The sequence below is a fragment of the Oncorhynchus keta genome, chromosome 11 (assembly GCF_023373465.1).
Source record: "Oncorhynchus keta strain PuntledgeMale-10-30-2019 chromosome 11, Oket_V2, whole genome shotgun sequence".
Lineage (NCBI taxonomy): Eukaryota > Metazoa > Chordata > Actinopteri > Salmoniformes > Salmonidae > Oncorhynchus > Oncorhynchus keta.
The window spans coordinates 39,551,130-39,569,883 of NC_068431.1; the positions used below are offsets into that span (position 1 = coordinate 39,551,130).

The window sequence follows — 18,754 nt, forward strand, 5'->3', positions numbered from 1 at the left end:
GCTCCTGGATGCTGGTGGTCTGAAACTGCAAGTCAGCCACGTGTACATGTAAGGGATCATCAACGAGGTGCTCTGCGTTCTATAGAAAAATACTGAACGACGTGGAAGGTGTCTTCAACTATGCGCTAGCAGAGCGGATCTAACCTTCCATGGAGTTGCATTATTTTCCAGAGAACGCATAGAGCCCCGAGTTGATTATCTCCTTTATACCAACGTGTAATTTAACCCATTTGCCACTAGAAATGTGTTCATTTGCCTGTAGAACAGCTGTTCAACATCCACTGAATTAGCAAGTTTACCAGATAGCTACAGTAGTGGCCTTGTTAGCCAAACAAGCAGACTTGCTAGCTTGCTATTATGAAAATTGAATTCAACAATGCCAATGTTTTTCAATTTGACTTTTGCTTTTTCAAAGCAGCTCAAACATAATACATGTAAGAATAAATTTCATAGCCATTCAAATATACTGTGCATTATAGAGAAATAATGCCCACTCCAGAATGCCCTTCAAGCCAATAAGGAACCTCGGGGGTTTGTGGTGTATGGCCAATATACCAGACCCCCTGGGCCTTATTGCTTAGTGTTATAATATAGAAATGTCTGGATATAATGCTATTTGGTACTTTGTTGTGTGCTACAGTATTTTGTGAGAAGAATTTAGAGTGAAAAAACAACAACCCCTCAGATTTCCGTGGGGTGAGGATTATTGACTGCTCTTAGGTCAGGTGTGTATTGATTGAAAATGTATTTGTGTGCCACATTTTGTTCTGAGTAGACTATTAGAAAGCATGTGGACCTGGTGTCAGGTTATCACACATTTGAATCAGTCTGCCAATGCTCTTATCTTTCCTTAAAAGCATATTTTCATCCTTAAGAGCCCTAGTCTGTGAAATTTCAAGCTGTGAAATTGTTGGAATAATCCACTTATTCTGCCTTCTCCTTACTAAGATGCATCAAGCGACAGCATTCTTACCTAGACTTGGTATCATTGGATAGGCATTATCTAATGGATAGACTTGAACTGTTTAAGAAGTAGCCTTAAAGTGCTACGTATCTATGTTCAAGTTCCAACCACAACAGTCAGCCACTACCTCATCCTTATTCAGTCTGTTGGCTTCCTGTTTGTGAATCTCAGTTGACTTGCACTTTAATATGTACCACTAATCAACACCCTCAGAACTTTTAACCCATGTTTAAATGACTCCTAACGGTTGCTGTTCATGCCCTCTTGAGTTTTGTCTAAAAACAGCAGATCAGATGCTCTCTTGGTTTCAAGAGCTTTTTGCACTTCCTTCCTTTCACACCTGGGCTCAGACTGGTTCGATTAGAAACATCAACTGATAAAAGTTGCTTCAGGGTCACAACATTTTTAAAACCCTGAAGGAATATTTGGACTTTTAGATGTAATGGAACAGGCACATATTTAAACAACATTTCAATCTCCTTATAAAAAAGATGTACACAAGACCACAAGGCACATGCATATTACTAATCAGACCTGGGTTAAAATACTATTTTGGGTATTTCAATTACTTTCAAATACATTTGGAAGTATGCATTTTTATGTGTTTTATTTTAAATGACAAGTAGTTGAATATTGGAATATACACTGCCATGAATTTAATCCAGGTATTTGAAAATAGTAAGTATTTAAGTATTTCTGAATAATTTAAAATACTTCAAACAGAAGTAGTTGATTCGGGCCTCCTTATTTGAAAATACTCAAATGCATAGAAAATATGTACGTATTTGAACCCAGATCTGTTACTAATACATGCATAAAGAAATAACATAAACCCATATACTAATTAGAAAACAAAAGTCTCTGTGTGTGTCAAACTGAAGCATGAAGGGAGAGAGAATTCAAAGGCACCTGCCTACATTATTCACACACTCTTCTGTCAATCAGAAAGGCTGACAAGCTGATGAAAGAAGACTCACAATCTGTGTGACAGTGACAGAGCATCAGCTAAAGACCCGCCAACACACCTAATTGATTCACTGCTGGATTTAGCAAAAAGTGCGCCGATGTCATCTTTCATCATCAAGCTTCTCCCTCAGGCTGCCTTAAGGAGCTAAAAAAAACTCTCCCATCACAAGTGCTGGGCTAAAGGTCAGGGTTACCTTAAAGCATTGTTCCAAATAATAAGAATATAGCCCTACTGTGTGAAGTGCTCTGGTAAAGTGTGTTTAATAGATCAACATGAGAACAGATAGCATTCTTTCCTCTGTATGACAGATCTAACAGCATCTAGTCCTAGTCACAACAACCCTGTCAACCATCACCAACAAAAGCATACAAATGACTAATCACAAAATCCACATATGAATACAGTGTATTTCTATACAACTCATACCTATACTGAACAAATTCAGGCCAAGTGGACCATTAGCTGGTACAGTACACAGTCGCTTGCAGGTGGAACAATGTAGTATAATAATAATAATATAATATATAATAATAATAGTATTTGCAGTTTACCTTAACAACATGGGAATCAATCCACCAGGGGAAATGGATTGATCTCAATTTCACTGTTGTTATGAGCGAAAGACTATCTAATCCATCCCCGTCTGGAGTGTCACCATGTCTGAGCCATCTATCAGCCTCACGTTACTATATTAAAACAAACCCTTACTGTATGGCATCATGCAATAATGTGGCATAGTCTGTAAAACACCTCTTTCAAAGAACCACCTGGTGCTAGCCTATTACAACCCTTGTTTTTGCACATTGTAATTGACTTCACAGTTTCCCTGATTTGATCATGCCTGTACAAATTGTTTCACTGATGTAATCACACCTTTACATCTTGTCCTCATAACTGGATCAATAAAACAAGACCCCAATGAATATGACATATTGGGGATTGTTAAACCCCAAAAAACCATCCAACACAATTTGCTAAGTGCAATCCTGTCTCTTAATAGTATAGAAGCCTAGTTAAGAGCACAGTTCGCAGAAAAACACATGATCCAAAGCCTTTCTCTTGGTATCCTATTTATGCAACACAACAGAATGCAGCAGGAACCACAAAATGAGGATAAATCCAAAGCTGGCTGAGGTGACAGTGATGAACTGATGTTGTGGTTTCCTGGTTCAGGGAGCTATTATAATTAATAGTTGTAATGCGTTATGTGCTGCTGGGGACACTTAAAAAAAACGTGGGACTGAGGAGAGTGTCAATACAACATCAATATCAATGAAGGCCCAAACAATAGTGCGCGTATGGACTGCAGTTGCTTCACAAAGACTGCATCTGCATCTGTGACAGCCAGTAATACTCATTATTCCTGAAGGTTAATGCTACGTCGTGGAGTACGACAGCCTCTCCTCCTCTTGCCCTCCTTTGCAGATCTGTCAGCCACACTTAAATCCTGTTAGCAATACACTATCCTGCTCCCTCCCGGCCTGGGCTCCCTGATTTAGGAACAGTTTCATCACTAGTCATGGTTTTACAGTAGCATCTTGATTGTGATTTGGCTGCCATCTTTACTCCTGACCGGGCTGGGTGGATCAACTGGCTGCATTGAACCATGTCACATGTTGCTGCAGCAGCACTATAAAGGCCTGTCCTGTGAAGGGGAGAGTCAGTTATTGGGACTGTGTGTGAAGGACTGATGCAGCGACTGTGTGTTATCACCTGATAAAGGCATTACTCTGGCGCCTACGGGGCCATGGGATCCCTGGTATTGTGTGTTGGAGGAGCAGCGAAATTCATTTCCATTGCTGCCATACTGTGCTGTGTGGTCTAACTAAGCTGCTCCCAACCCATTCGATAAGGCTGAAGGGGAGGCTGAGGGAGACCGGGAGGAGGAGAGAGGAGGGGCGGGCACATAGCTAGAATTAATAGCGTCTCAGCGCTGGATCCGGAACATCATGCCCGGGCTGCAGCCAGTCTAAATGATGTGCCCACATTGCTCTGACCCTCATTTGGCTCCTACACATATTAGACGTAGAGGGGAGACAGGAATTTTCAACCCTGGCAAGAAGGAGCAACACTCTGTTTGAACTTCAAAGCCGCTGCTGTTTGAGAACAGAAAATGAATGGGATCATCATTGGTGGACAAAGCCTCACCTTCAACCAATTTCAAGGATTTTCTATTGACAAGACAGAAGCACATTTAACCTCTGCTAATAATACATGTCAATATTCAGACCCTGAATCATAATACTTCTCAGGTTCAGGAAAGGGACTGGTCTCTGCATACACACTTAGACAAAAATGTGCTATCTAGAAAATAAAAGGGTTCTCTTCAGATGTCTGCATAGGAGAACCCTTTTAAGAACCCTTTTTGGTTCCAGGTAGAACCCTTTTAGTAGAGCCCTTTTGGGTTACATGTAGATCCCTTTCTACAGAGGGTTCTACATGTAACCAAAAGGGTTTTCCCTGGAACCAAAAAGGGTTCTCCTATGGGGACAGCCGAAGAACCCTTTTGAAAGCCTTTTTTCCAAGAGCGTATAAATATCTGTGTCCTTTTAAATGTCTCCCTTCACACTAGATGGTTAATTCTGTAATTTCCGATTGAAAGCAATAAGTTAGCCCTTTACTATTTTCAGAGTTATAGACTAATCGCCATATTAAGGTAGTGATGATGCTGTACCTCTGGGGTTGTTGAGGGAGGCATCGATGGCTTTGCCCCCGTCTCCACAGTGGCCTTGATCGAAGGGGGTGCACTGGTCCCCCGTCCCTGCCACCACCTCCATGTTTTTGGCCAGGTCCTTGGGCTCTGTGAGGGTCCTGAGTCTGTAGACCCTCCTGCTGCTGGTGTCAGACAAGTAGAGGGCCTCCTTACTGGGTCCATGGCCAAGTAGTACTTATGGGCTGGGCTGGAGCTGCAAAGAAAATACCCTATCACTTAGGTCTACACTACAAAAAACATAAACAATGTACTGTTTGTATATATCAGGGATGGGCAACCCTTTTGTAGGCTGGTGGACCAATAAAAAAAGAATGATACATATATATATTTTTTGCGGGGAACACAGTTGGGGTCTTAAATTACTGTTGAGAGTTAGAATAATAGACTACACAAGGTTTCGAAATGTGGTTGTGCATCATCAGTCGCTCAATTAGCCCATGTCAGCTACATTAGATCGGTAAGTTAGTCTAGGAGCCAGCTATCTAAACTTGTAGTAAGCATGGTCAAATTAACGACCAGCGTGGGGCCAACTGACCATCAGTGACCATATAAAAATCTGCAAACATTTGCCTCCACCCTATGGCAAAATGTTAAGAATTGGGTAAGCAGACCCACGAGGCACTGCGGCCCTGATGATGATATCCGTTTTTTTGCGGCCCCCACCCTCATCAAAGTTGCCCATCCCTGGTACTGTATATATGAAATACACATTTACTGGTCAATCCCCAAAGAGCTGGCTTTTATCACTTAACACCAGTTCAGTTTCCTTCAGTCTTTCATCTTAAATGGTTGCTCAAGAGGAACCACGTCATACTGTAGGTTCCGAGATTAACATCTCACTAACGTGAAACAAACATCTGCCAACCACAAACTCATTCTTTTCACCTTAGGATATGATTCAAATCCATACAGCTCTAACTCTGACAGCTGTATCATCTTTACAGGAAATCCACTGCAACTGAACGGTGACTGAAATCATGACAAAAATATCCGTGGTGTAAAGTACTTAAGTATAAAGTACTTTAAAATACAAATTAATAAGTTGTTTTTTGGGGGTATTTGTACTTTATTTTACTATTTATATTTTTGACAACTTTTACTTTTACTCCACTACATACCTAAAGAAAATAATGTACTTTTTACTCACATACATTTTCCCTGACACCCAAAAGTACTCAAAGTGTCATTTAGAATGCTCAGGCAGGACAGAATTATTGTCCAATTCATGCACCTATCAATTTAACACATTTACATTCCCACTGCCTCTGATCTGGCGGACTGACGAAACAAATACTACAAATACTGTGTTTGTAAATGATGTCAGAGTGTTGGAGTGTGCCCCTGGCTATCAGTAAAATAATAAATAAATAAAAACATTGTGCCACCTGGTTTGCTTAATATAAGGAATTTGATGTAAAGCATTTACTTTTACTTAAGTACGACAATTGTGTAATTTTTCCACCACTGTACCGAAGTACATTTAAAATCAGATACGTTTAGACTTCTAGACAAGTAGTATTTTACTGGGTGACTTTCACTTTTACTTGAGTCATTTTCTATTAAGGTACCTTTACTTTTACTCAAATATAACAATTGAGTACTTTTTCCACCACTGAAAATGATGGAGGCAACCTAAGGGCCTGTGTAATGAGATCCCCAACAGAGAGTCAGAGCTACTGTATGTGTGAAGACGTGCATCCCAGTGAACGATGCCATCTACTACCATCACCGGGAACCCTCTCTGTAAACATTAGGCTATTCGCAGAGGAAAATGACTCATCTCAGGCTTTAGTTGGGTGGGCCATGTCATACATGCAGTGAGGGGAAAAAGCAAAGCTAGTTCAGTGAGTTTTTTTTAACAGGCTTTGATTGAGAAATAATCAATTGCGAACATGACGGCTGCATGAAAAGATGAATCATATCTCTGGGAGACATGAGAGCCTGTTTGTTTGGGGGAGAGAGTATGAGAAGCCCATCCCAACACAACCGTGTTAAACTGGCCTTTCCAGCGGGGCGCTCCCCCATCTAAGCACACATGAAAGGCTGGGGCTTGTCTACGATAAGAGGAACCCTTTAAAGACCTCGTCTGTATTTCTCTCCAAAGATAGCCCATTTCTAATCCTTGCTCCCTTTAAATCAGGGCTGTTCAATTCTAGTCCTGGAGGGCCAAAACACTTCTGGTTTTTGTTTCTACCTGGTAGTTAATAGCACTAACCTAGTGTGCCAGGTCTGAATGAGTCCCTTATTAGACGGAGAGGATGAAAACATGAAAAGTATTTTGGCCCTCCAAGACCGACATTGAACTGCTTTAAATCCAGGTCAATACACTTCCATATTGACTGACTGTCTACTCACTTCAAATCCTGTATTCTGTAACCAAATAAGAATATCATCCATGAAAGGTAGGCTGGCGGTTTGCAATTGAAGCACTGCTCTTTTCATGCTGCAGTGTCATAAAAAAACTGTTTTCAGGAAAATACATTATGTTCTGAGTCTGACTGAGTACGGTATTGAAAACGTACCTGTGCCTGAGATCTCGATTCCTAGCAGCGTTGTATTAAAGAGAGAAAGAGTATTAGTTCTTATCCTTGGAGAAATATCTTCTCTTCGATCCATGATTATACTTATGAAAGCATTTCAATGAAACTTCTCAGTTCAATTCGTTCATGTGCTGTGTATACAATAGATTACTAATTTTCCCATCTTTTTCCATTTCACATTAAAAATGTAACAATCATAGCAACAGCAGCAATAGCAAAATAGCTTGGCAAACTAGCACTACAACAACTTTCATTGCAGTATATATTTTGAATGCTTCAACCTCAGTCCTTGAGATAATGTACAAATACATAATCACACAAAAACACTGAAAAGCATCTTTAACTACTGCTCGGGAGTGTCACCTCAATTCTAAAACGCTGATGACGAATCCATTGGGAAGAATCCTTCTGATGAAGTTGAAGTCGCCAACATAGATGCTGCCGTCAGAGCCACAGGTGATAGCGACAGGAGCGTAGAGCTTTCTACCCAGGGCAGGGCCGTTACAGTTGGGGCAGGGGATTGTGCGCAAGTACCCCGTCCCCATCACTGTGTAAATGACTGGCGGTTGCTGGGAGATGAAGATGTTCTCTCCATTCCCTTTGTGTAGAACACCTGGAGTTGAAGGACAACTAGCAATTACAATCATATCCAGAGGAATGACTAGTCTAGTCCTTCCTGGAATCTTCAAAGTTCAACAAGGTCAAGAGGGATGCATTAAACTAGCTCTCTCAAAAGCTTATCTCAAACTGACGCAATTTAGCACTATAGAACAGAACTCTCTGATATAATACAGTAATAATTATATGTCTGTCTGTCTGTCTGTCTGTCTGTCTGTCTGTCTGTCTGTCTGTCTGTCTGTCTGTCTGTCTGTCTGTCTGTCTGTCTGTATCAAGTCATTTGAAATGGTGGTTAAAACAATAATAGTTTGGCAAGAACGTCTTCACAATATTCCTACTGGATAACCAGGTATGAAATAGTGTTAGGTTAGGTGGGCTGAGGGTACAGTACTGCTGAATGGAAGTGGGACACAGAGGAACAGGCAGAGCCCTCACCGCTTTGTAGGTTAAGGATGTGGTGCTTGTCCAGGGACCATCCCCCCAGGTTGGAGGCAATCATCTCAAAGCCCTGCAGCTGAGCCATCCTTCTCTCCCACACAATGTAGTCAGCACATGACTCATACTCATAGCCTACAGAGACTGGAACAAAAGGGACCACTGGGCCGTTAATGGGACGCCGCCAATTGTCATGCATTCATTACCCTGTTGTTATTGCAATTACAATGAGACACACCTGGAAAACAACAACCCCTAATGCTTTTGTGATGGTGTGACTAGCTCCTGCACAGTGTACAATTGCAGTGAACCTAGAGTTGCCGTGGTCCAGGCAGAGGCTGGAACGAGGCATTATGTTGGTTATAGAGCAGCCTGGGTGTGTGCTAACAGTCTGCGATTCTCCCGAGACTTTTTAATGCATCACTGATACCATCATGCTCTGCTGCATCCACCCAGTATGTGTGCACGCTCACCCTATTTCCTTGCTCCGGCTCACCGTCTCTCTTTCCCTCTCTCACCCACACACGCACACACCACACACACACACACACACACACACACACGCACGCACGCACGCACGCACGCACGCACGCACGCACGCACGCACGCACGCACGCACACACACACACACACACACACACACACACACACACACACACACACACACACACACACACACACACACACACACACACACACACACACACACACACACACACACACACACACACACACACACACACACACACACAAGCAGGACATAGTCGGTTACACACAGAGTAGCTACAGGCTCCTGCTTGTGTCACCATGATAGATCAGCCTGTTACTATCGGCAACGAAGAGAGAGAGGGTGAGTAAGAAGGAGAGAGAGTGGATGAGGTTTGAGGTTGAGCTCAATTCCCACTGGTACATAAAGATAAATGAATAAATTAGAGCCTTTTTCATCTCCTTATCTCTTCCTCGGGTTTATTTAGTGTGGAGGAAAATATGTTTGCACCATAACAAAATGTGTTTTGAATTTCAATTTAGTTTGGATGTCGTTTCTAATTGTGCCATGTGTTCGATGTTATTTATAGATAAACGGGCCATAACATCTCCAGGACTTCCTATTTATATCACAGACTATTAACCACAGTGCCTCGTATCCACCATCAAGGAGCTGGATACGCACAGATTAAACTGTGTATTCAGTGAGAAAGGATTCCAACACATGCACACCAGCTAGGCAATCAAGAAACACTCTGCTATCTGACAGTAATACAAGGCATGGAGAGCAATCCAGAGAGACATCCTCATAGTGTGTGAAAGAGATAAGAGTGGCCCCTGCTTTCTGTTGCAGTTAGATTTGTAACACTCTCTCCATTAAGACAAATTGCAACAATGCATCAGAGCTGTAGTTCCCAATAGGCAGCCAGCACACTAAATCAACCACTGATAAAAAAACAAAGCTTATATGTGGCCCTTGAAAAATCTGTCAGTCTTTCATACTACTGACCATTAACACACCGACAATGTCTTTAGAGCTCTGTGTGATTGTATTATCTAACGATAAAGTAGAACAAAAGTAGCACGCTGTTCTGCTGTTGTACTGCTGCATGTAATACTGTCTTTATACATTTTTATTTGCCATTAGCTACAGATTGTCTCTCCCAGTTACCCATGGAGTATGCTGCTTGCTGTCATCCCTTGGGTGGAAATTGTCAAAGGAGTGAAATACAGCACATTATATTTGTTCTACAGGGAATCTGAATGTACGTGACAGGACATGATTGAAATTCTGCATATAATCTTACCCAAAGCTTGGGCCAGGCCCACCACTTTCTGCCCATAGACATCAGTCTTGTTCCAGGCCAGGACGTAGACCAGGTTTGGGGCGGCAGGGAACCACTTCTGAAAGAGTCGTCCCTCGATGGCGGTGGACACATGCACCTTAGCCAGGCCAGTGGGGATGATGGAGTGGGTTAAGATGATGCGGAACAGAGCCTTGTAGCCAGGGGAGCGGGTGCTCAGGTAGCTGAGCTTTAAGAAACTGCCAGGGATGGTGATCTCCTCTTGGACAGCCTGAGGAGGAGGAGAAAGCATTTTGGCTGCTGTTATTATGTACTATTGGTTACCAGGAGTTGGAAAAACTTCTAAAGCCGGAGGATACAAACTATGTATAAAAACATCTTACAAGTCTTTCAGTAAAGTATCTTTGATCACCTGGTGTTTGTACTCGTTCCAAGATATACGAGCTAGTACTATACAGTGGGGCAAAAAAGTATTTAGTCAGCCACCAATTGTGCAAGTTCTCCCACTTATAAAGATGAGAGAGGTACACTTCCTAGTTGAAGTGTTGATGAAAATTACAGGCCTCTCTCATCTTTTTAAGTGGGAGAACTTGCACAATTGGTGGCTGACTAAATACTTTTTTGCCCCACTGTATGTCACTTTCTTAAAATCCAATCAAAATAACACTATATAGTTTTTTATCCTTTTTGAACATTATTCTATATACACGATGCCCCTGGAATACCAAATGACATCTATATTCTATATCATTAACAGCGTACAGGAGGACAATTTAATTACTGCTGACGATCTAACCCCCACTCCCACCCTTCATTGCTCACAGCTTCAATCACTCTGAACTGGGTCCTCATTAAAATCACTATCAGTTTCATTATCGCTCACAACAAACTAGGATGTCTACAATCTGCAAAACACACTTCCAAAGCTGAGGTAGGAATATCAGTGGGATCGGGGGAGAAGATAGCGAGCAGCTCTGGGAATAAAGGGCCCCGGCAACTGATTAGTGTGAGATTCTAAGATGATTTCACAGGTACAATATGAGCCAGGTGAAAATTACACAGGATCCAGAATAAAGAAAAATGCAGGAATTGGAATAAAAACAACCATTTATAATATACACCTGGAAGTCATAAAATGATATTATGATTAGAGATGTATGCATTATGGAAATGGTGTAGTATAGGTGGTAATTGAAAGCTGAGTGAGCATCCCTGGGACTGTATATATTATGTATATTACTGACTGGTGAGTGGACCAGCTACTGTACCTGCAGCTCAGGGATGGCTGGGCCTCGCTCCTCACAGGTTCTGGCAAAGCGGATGAGCGGGGAGGGGAGGACGATGGGGTACGGACTGACCAGGTTCTTCAGGTTACACACAGGGGGGCGAGACTCAACCCTCGCCATGGTGACCTTCTCTACAACTACAAACTGGTTCCACGGTAACCAGATGGTGCGTTTCTGCATGAGGAAGGGAGTCCTCTGGAAGATCAGAGAGACTGAGATTCCCCCTGCAGCCACCAGGTCAAAACTACAGGAACAGAATCCACACAAACACACAATCAGTAGCGGCAAAGCATCATATTAAGCCAATTTACTATCGTATCTACAATACAATACTAGACCACTGTCTACCTACCTGCCATCCTGGCGACTGACAGAGAAGCCAAATTCAGGGTACTGCTGGAAGCTGATGTTCACTCCCACCAGTGGGGTCCCGTCTAGTGCCACCACCTGCCCCCGGATCACTGAGGCTCGGCTAGGAGAGAGCAGCGTTTTAGTTCACTGGGTATTTTAATTATACTATAACAAGTTACAATGTTTTCCAGTTCAGTTGACAAAGGCAAATGTGCTATATCCATACAGAGTACTGTGGTAGCCTACAAATAGCTGTGTATAAAAGGACCTGTACTTCTGTGGCAATTATAATTCTACAGTATATAACAAGCTATTCCTGTTCATTCATGCGGTACCAGAGGTAAACACTATCGCCTATATTGTCTATTCTACCTGCTGTCGAATGGGATGTCTCCAGGGAAGACATGGGTGCTGTCCTTTCCAACCAGGAAGCGTACGCGGTCGTAGAAGAGGCGTGAGAAGAGCGAGGCGTAGGGGGTCTGGTTCTGCTGGATCAGGTCCAGGGGGTCTGGGGAGCCCTGGCACAGAGGCCCACTGTGACAGCTAGGCTGCTGGCAGCAGTCTGGGTCCACACAGTCCGTCAGGCCATCTGCAACAACACAATAACACAACATCATCACAGCTAAGTCTACACTGTACAGTATCTCAGGCTCCCACTGTTACACCGGTGGGAGAGATGAATAACATTCAAAGCACAGAGGGCCTTGTGAAATTGAGATCACATCTCTCAAGTGGTTTGAAACTATAAATCAAATTGACAAATTATATAGAATAAATCGATAATGTTTCTCCTAAGTGGGACTACATCCACCCTATCCTTTAATGAAGATCAGTAAGACATGGCTTAGCTGTGATGATTTAAACTTGAACAATGTGGAGAAGCTGATGGTTAACAATATATCTAGTTCATGCCTGACAAGGAGCAAAATGCCTCTGATTTATACAGTCTTAACACTGTACTTACTTGCTGCTCTATAATTGCAGTACAGTGCCTTTTTAATTATGTTCTCTTCAATGTCTAAAATGTGTGGGCCTGAGCAACGGCAGCACGTTGGGTCCATTAAGTCCATAGACTCCTCTCAGGCAGACACTTTCAATAGTGCTGAAGTGAATGCTGACATTCATCAAGATTGCTGGCATTGAATGCCACACAACAGCGAAAGTACTTAAAAGTACTTACTTGGTAATTAAAAGCAGAATAATGTCTCCTGGTCTTTAGTACACGTCATCCGCAACGCTTTCTCATAACACGTTTGAAAAGTTTTAAAACTATGGTTACTTATACCACAGATGGAAAATATGTGCAATGTGGAATTCATTCAGAATAGAATTGTAAGTATAGTAACAGAAAATAATAAGGTGTAATTACATACAGTAGGTGCCAAAGAAAATGTATTCAGTAAACGACTGACCAACACAACAGAATAACTACTGGGCCAAGAGCCATAACATCCCCATTCAGTGCTGGGCTGCCAAAGTAAAGGAGGCATGGTGCCCAGCTATAAGCTGGTTGGCAGGGTCGGCTCTAACTCCATCGGTCATGACCACAATGCATTCATTTTGCTGGTCACCATACTGTATAGAACATCTCACTAAAATAATGTATCTGGCAACAACGACAGCTGTACTGTACCTGCCATTGCCACCATATTTACATAATCAGCAAACAATGCAATAAAATAATGAAGAAAACAAGTATTTGGGGGAGAATTGCTATCCATGTTTGTGAACTAATTTTGCACAATTAATATACTCCACAGCTGCAAATGTAAAACAAAGCACTGGATGGTCAATTGTGTGATTATAGTGACTCATTTACAGCTGGTTGGAAAAGTCATGATCTTTTCTCTTAATCACTGCTCTTTTTCAGGTGATCATTTGCCATTAGGTTTTTCCAACCAATGCCTTTGACGAGGCCTCATTTAGAATATAAATGGCATTTCTAATGGAGTTGAGATGAGATGAAAATAGGAACATGTTCTGGGATTCTGACGTATATATATTGGCTTGGGAAACTAACTGACATGGGGTGATTATTTCCTCCTCTCCTTTGTTGGAGTGTCGGGCCAATTTGAGCCTCCTACAATTTCCCTCTACATTAAAGAAGGACCAAAATGACTGTACATCATCCAAGATACTCATCAGTCATAAGAAGTCACACACAATGCGGAGGTCACATCTTTGAAGGGAGAGACATAGCTGCCGTGAGTAAACTAAATTAGGTTGTAGAATAATAGAGGAAAGGTTTACTGCCCAGGCTGCCGGCACATTACTGAACTGAATTGTGAATTTGTTTTCTATTGTATTGGGTTAGAAAAGAAAATACAGTGAATTATTTATGATCTACAAACAAATAAAGATACATGAACACATTATCACACAAACACGGGTAGAGCAACTGGGAAAATGATCAACGAAGGAAGACTTGTAAAAGTGAAGCAGCTGGCATACAGAGGCTTACTGGGATAAAGCACCTGATTAAGAACTCTGAAGGTAAGAGATAATGGTGTTTCCTTTAAGTGCTGTCAGCCAGAGCAGAGAAAACATGTGGAGTGGGTGAGGTAAAGAGTTCATGCTCCAAAAAACATCTCTAGACTAACAGACTGTACACAATATTATGCTCTTACCTTCTCAACCCACTTCTGTCTGCACATACAAAGGAACCAAACACGGTCTAATGTAGCTAATTAGCACCCTATGCAAAGAAGTTTATTTTAAAGCTGCAATATGTACATTTTGGTCTACCTGACCGAATTCACATAACAAATGTTGTTATAGATCTGTCATTCTCATTGAAAGAAAGTCTAAGAAGCGGTAGATCTTTTTTATGTGCGCTATTTCTATACTTCCTGTTCTTAAGTTTTATTTTTGATCTATTACTTTTGGTTTTGTACACCAGCTTCAAACAGCTCAAAATACAATATTTTTGGCTAATGAACATTACATTTCACATTTCACAGCAGTTTAGATGGTAAAATGATTCTCTGTTTTGTCACATAAACTGATATTAGGTGAAGTATTTGAATTTTAACTACCAGGGAATGGTGGAGAGATTTTTGCATATTGCACCTTTAAAACATCTGACTCATGTAGAGGAATTGGATGAGACATAGTACTCACACAGATTCAGTACATTTTGTAGCCTGTCACTTTAAATTAATTTACGGGTATTCATAATTACTCTTAATTTCTTCATATTACACCTCACATTGCATCATTTTTTTTAGGTAAAGAAGAACACGAAGCGTTCCAAACCACATCCCTTTTTCCAGATGGTAGCTTGACTATACAGTACACAGAATCATGTTTTTATCTCCACACTGTCACACCCTGACCTTGGTATTCTTTGTTTTCCAAGTTATTTTGGTTAGGTCAGGGTGTGACATGGGTGATGTATGTGTTTTGTGTCTAGGGGTTTTGTATGTTTATGGAGCTCTTTCCTTTCTAGATAAATTGTATGTCTATGGTCGCCTAGATTGGTTCTCAATTAGAGGCAGCTGTCTATCGTTGTCTCTGATTGGGAACCATATTTAGGCAGCCATATTCTGTGGGTACTTGGTGGGTGATTATCTATGTCTATGTTAGTTCCTTGTGTCATTATAGTTTTCTTATTATAGCTTCACATTCGTTTATTGTTTTGGTTCAGTTTACTTCATGTTCTTTCTTCAATAAAGAAGAATGTTTACTAACCACGCTGCATTTTGGTCCTCACCTTCTACTCCATACGACGATCGTGACACACACACATACAAAGGAAATGTACACCTCATATAAAATACACGTTTACATTAAGAAGCTAACTCATGCACTAGATGAGAAGATACATGGTGCACATACAGAAGCAGTATGTTTTCTAACCTGCCAATCATAGTTAATGTATCACACTAAACTACAGTAACTACGACATTACATGTATTACACTTCACATTACGTCATTGTAAACTTTTTAAACTTTGAAACATCAAAAACATGTGATGTAAGTCAGTGCACAAATGGCTTCTACTGTAGGGTATCTTTCCCCTCAAAGACATGGGCATTGAACCTGAGCTCTAAAGCCTCATGTCTGGTTCCCTGTTCACTGGAACACCAGGTCTGGTTCCCTGTTCACTGGAACACCAGGTCTGGTTCTCTGTTCACTGGAACACCAGGTCTGGTTCTCTGTTCATTGGAACACCAGGTCTGGTTCTCTGTTCACTCGAACACCAGGTCTGGTTCTCTGTTACTTGGAACACCAGGTCTGGTTCTCTGTTCACTGGAACACCAGGTCTGGTTCTCTGTTCACTGGAACACCAGGTCTGGTTCTCTGTTCATTGGAACACCAGGTATGGTTCTCTGTTCACTGGAACACCAGGTCTGGTTATCTGTTCACTGGAACACCAGGTCTGGTTATCTGTTCACTGGAACACCAGGTCTGGTTCTCTGTTCACTGGAACACCAGGTCTGGTTCTCTGTTCACTGGAACACCAGGTCTGGTTCTCTGTTCACTGGAACACCAGGTCTGGTTCTCTGTTCACTGGAACACCAGGTCTGGTTCTCTGTTCACTGGAACACCAGGTCTGGTTCTCTGTTCACTGGAACACCAGGTCTGGTTCTCTGTTCACTGGAACACCAGGTCTGGTTATCTGTTCACTGGAACACCAGGTCTGGTTATCTGTTCACTGGAACACCAGGTCTGGTTCTCTGTTCACTGGAACACCAGGTCTGGTTATCTGTTCACTGGAACACCGGGTCTGGTTCTCTGTTCATTGGAACACCAGGTCTGGTTCTCTGTTCACTGGAACACCAGGTCTGGTTCTCTGTTCACTGGAACACCAGGTCTGGTTCTCTGTTCACTGGAACACCAGGTCTGGTTCTCTGTTCATTGGAACACCAGGTCTGGTTCTATGTTACCTGGAACACCAGGTCTGGTTCTCTGTTCACTGGAACACCAGGTCTGGTTCTCTGTTCACTGGAACACCAGGTCTGGTTCTCTGTTCACTGGAACACCAGGTCTGGTTCTCTGTTCACTGGAACACAAGGTCTGGTTATCTGTTCACTGGAACACCAGGTCTGGTTCTCTGTTCACTGGAACACAAGGTCTGGTTTCCTGTTCACTGGAACACAATGTCTGGTTTCCTGTTCACTGGAACACAAGGTCTGGTTTCCTGTTCACTGGAACACAAGGTCTGGTTCTCTGTTCACTGGAACACAAGGTCTGGTTTCCTGTTCACTGGAACACAAGGTCTGGTTTCCTGTTCACTGGAACACAAGGTCTGGTTTCCTGTTCACTGGAACACAAGGTCTGGTTTCCTGTTCACTGGTACACAAGGTCTGGTTTCCTGTTCACTAGAACACAAGGTCTGGTTTCCTGTTCACTGGAACACAAGGTCTGGTTTCCTGTTCACTGGAACACAAGGTCTGGTTTCCTGTTCACTGGAACACAAGGTCTGGTTTCCTGTTCACTGGAACACAAGGTCTGGTTTCCTGTTCACTAGAACACAAGGTCTGGTTTCCTGTTCACTGGAACACAAGGTCTGGTTTCCTGTTCACTGGAACACAAGGTCTGGTTTCCTGTTCACTGGAACACAAGGTCTGGTTTCCTGTTCACTGGAACACCAGGGGCTACACTCAAGCATAAATGTTTTAGAGGAGCCAAGCAGCAGGTAGAATACCACCAGCTAATTACCTAGAGGTCTCCTTGGTCTGAGAGCCACGTCGACTGCTGTAGTGAGCCATGTCGACTGCTGTAGTGAGCCATGTCGACTGCTGTAGTGAGCCATGTCGACTGCTGTAGTGAGATTTAACAAAAGGAAAATGAAAAGGAAGAGAGCGGGAAATGCTTGTTGGCTCAGATGTCGGGAAGGAGAAGTGGAGTTCTAAATATTTCCTCCTCCTGACCTTCACCTGCGATGGAGGTCAAGTCATTAATCATTATTGAGCCACAGACAGAGTCCACAGGGACCTTACCTCCATCGTTGTCGGCGTTGTCATCACACTCTGTCTCCATGACGACATTGCATCCCATGCCGCTCCAGCTCGCCTGGCACACACAGTGCCACCCGCTCTGTTCCAGGGTGCATCGACCGTGGCCATTGCACAGGCCTGGACAGCCGTCTGGATGGAGAGAGAGAGGAGAAGACAGACAGGCTGTGTATCAGAACACTGCCAGTCATTCCTCATGATTAAGGAGATGGGGACAGATGCTGCTATGCTTTTCATTTACGTAAAATCCAGATGTCTGGCCATTCGAAAACATTTGTTACATATTTTGTTATATTCCATCTCACATTAAATTGAATATGGCGAATGACCTGCCATTGATTTGGGCATCATACTTTCTCCTCAAAATTAATTAACATTTCAATGAATGTGCTTTGATCGTAGGAATACCATTCAAAAATCCCAGCTGCTTTGAAACAATTCCATCCTAGAGGATGAGAAGGCATCTTACCTTTAACAACGAGATCCAGGTAATGTGCTATATACCATAGGAAGATAAAAGGAAGGAAGAAAAAAAGTGTGTGAGATTAGATTACTGAGCCTCAGAGATAATATGCTAGCACCAAGGCACATGAAGAGATAATTACAGCCTATTAATGTGCCAGGAGCTAAGCTTTATGATTTGATTCACACATCCACAGAGACACAGAGCCCATCTCCAATTCCGCATCTCTAAAGGCAAGTGAAACGATTTCACAGGATTGTTATCTTGCATTTCTGAAGTGAAAAAAATATCTTCTGGTTCTTTTATAAAATGTACTTGGCAGTTCCCAATTCTGTTCGTCCCAGATGACAAACTGCAGTGTTCTATCAAGGTGTAGCCACATTAATTGAGTGCGTTCGAACTTGGTGAGCAAATTATTCAGTTGCAAGAAACTAAAAATGCCTCCACTCTAGGGAAGAGGCCATGGCTGATGGAAAATTAGCCTGGCGGCAACCAACAGTTTCATTGTTACTCTGAGTTTTCATTCTCAAATAACAGCAATGAAGTGGATAAATTGTACAACAGACAGGCAGGGCACTGACATCACTGAACCCCAGCCAGTGTCTCTAAGAGACGTGGTAACATGTTACCCTCTTAAACACCCTGCCTCGGTCCCTCAAAATGCCT

The 18,754-nt window shown here is 42.3% G+C and overlaps 1 protein-coding gene across 1 annotated transcript in view; it reads right to left on the reverse strand.

The window, feature by feature from the left end:
- Positions 1 to 18,754, reverse strand: part of LOC118390252 (teneurin-1-like) — a 189,284-nt gene that overhangs the window by 27,719 nt on the left and 142,811 nt on the right. Inside the window, 11 exon segments of the mRNA XM_035780623.2 lie at positions 4,606 to 4,791; positions 4,794 to 4,837; positions 7,167 to 7,187; positions 7,548 to 7,797; positions 8,238 to 8,381; positions 10,031 to 10,298; positions 11,296 to 11,557; positions 11,666 to 11,785; positions 12,037 to 12,253; positions 17,611 to 17,757; positions 18,095 to 18,121. Of these exon segments, the coding sequence (XP_035636516.2) occupies positions 4,606 to 4,791; positions 4,794 to 4,837; positions 7,167 to 7,187; positions 7,548 to 7,797; positions 8,238 to 8,381; positions 10,031 to 10,298; positions 11,296 to 11,557; positions 11,666 to 11,785; positions 12,037 to 12,253; positions 17,611 to 17,757; positions 18,095 to 18,121 (1,686 nt within the window).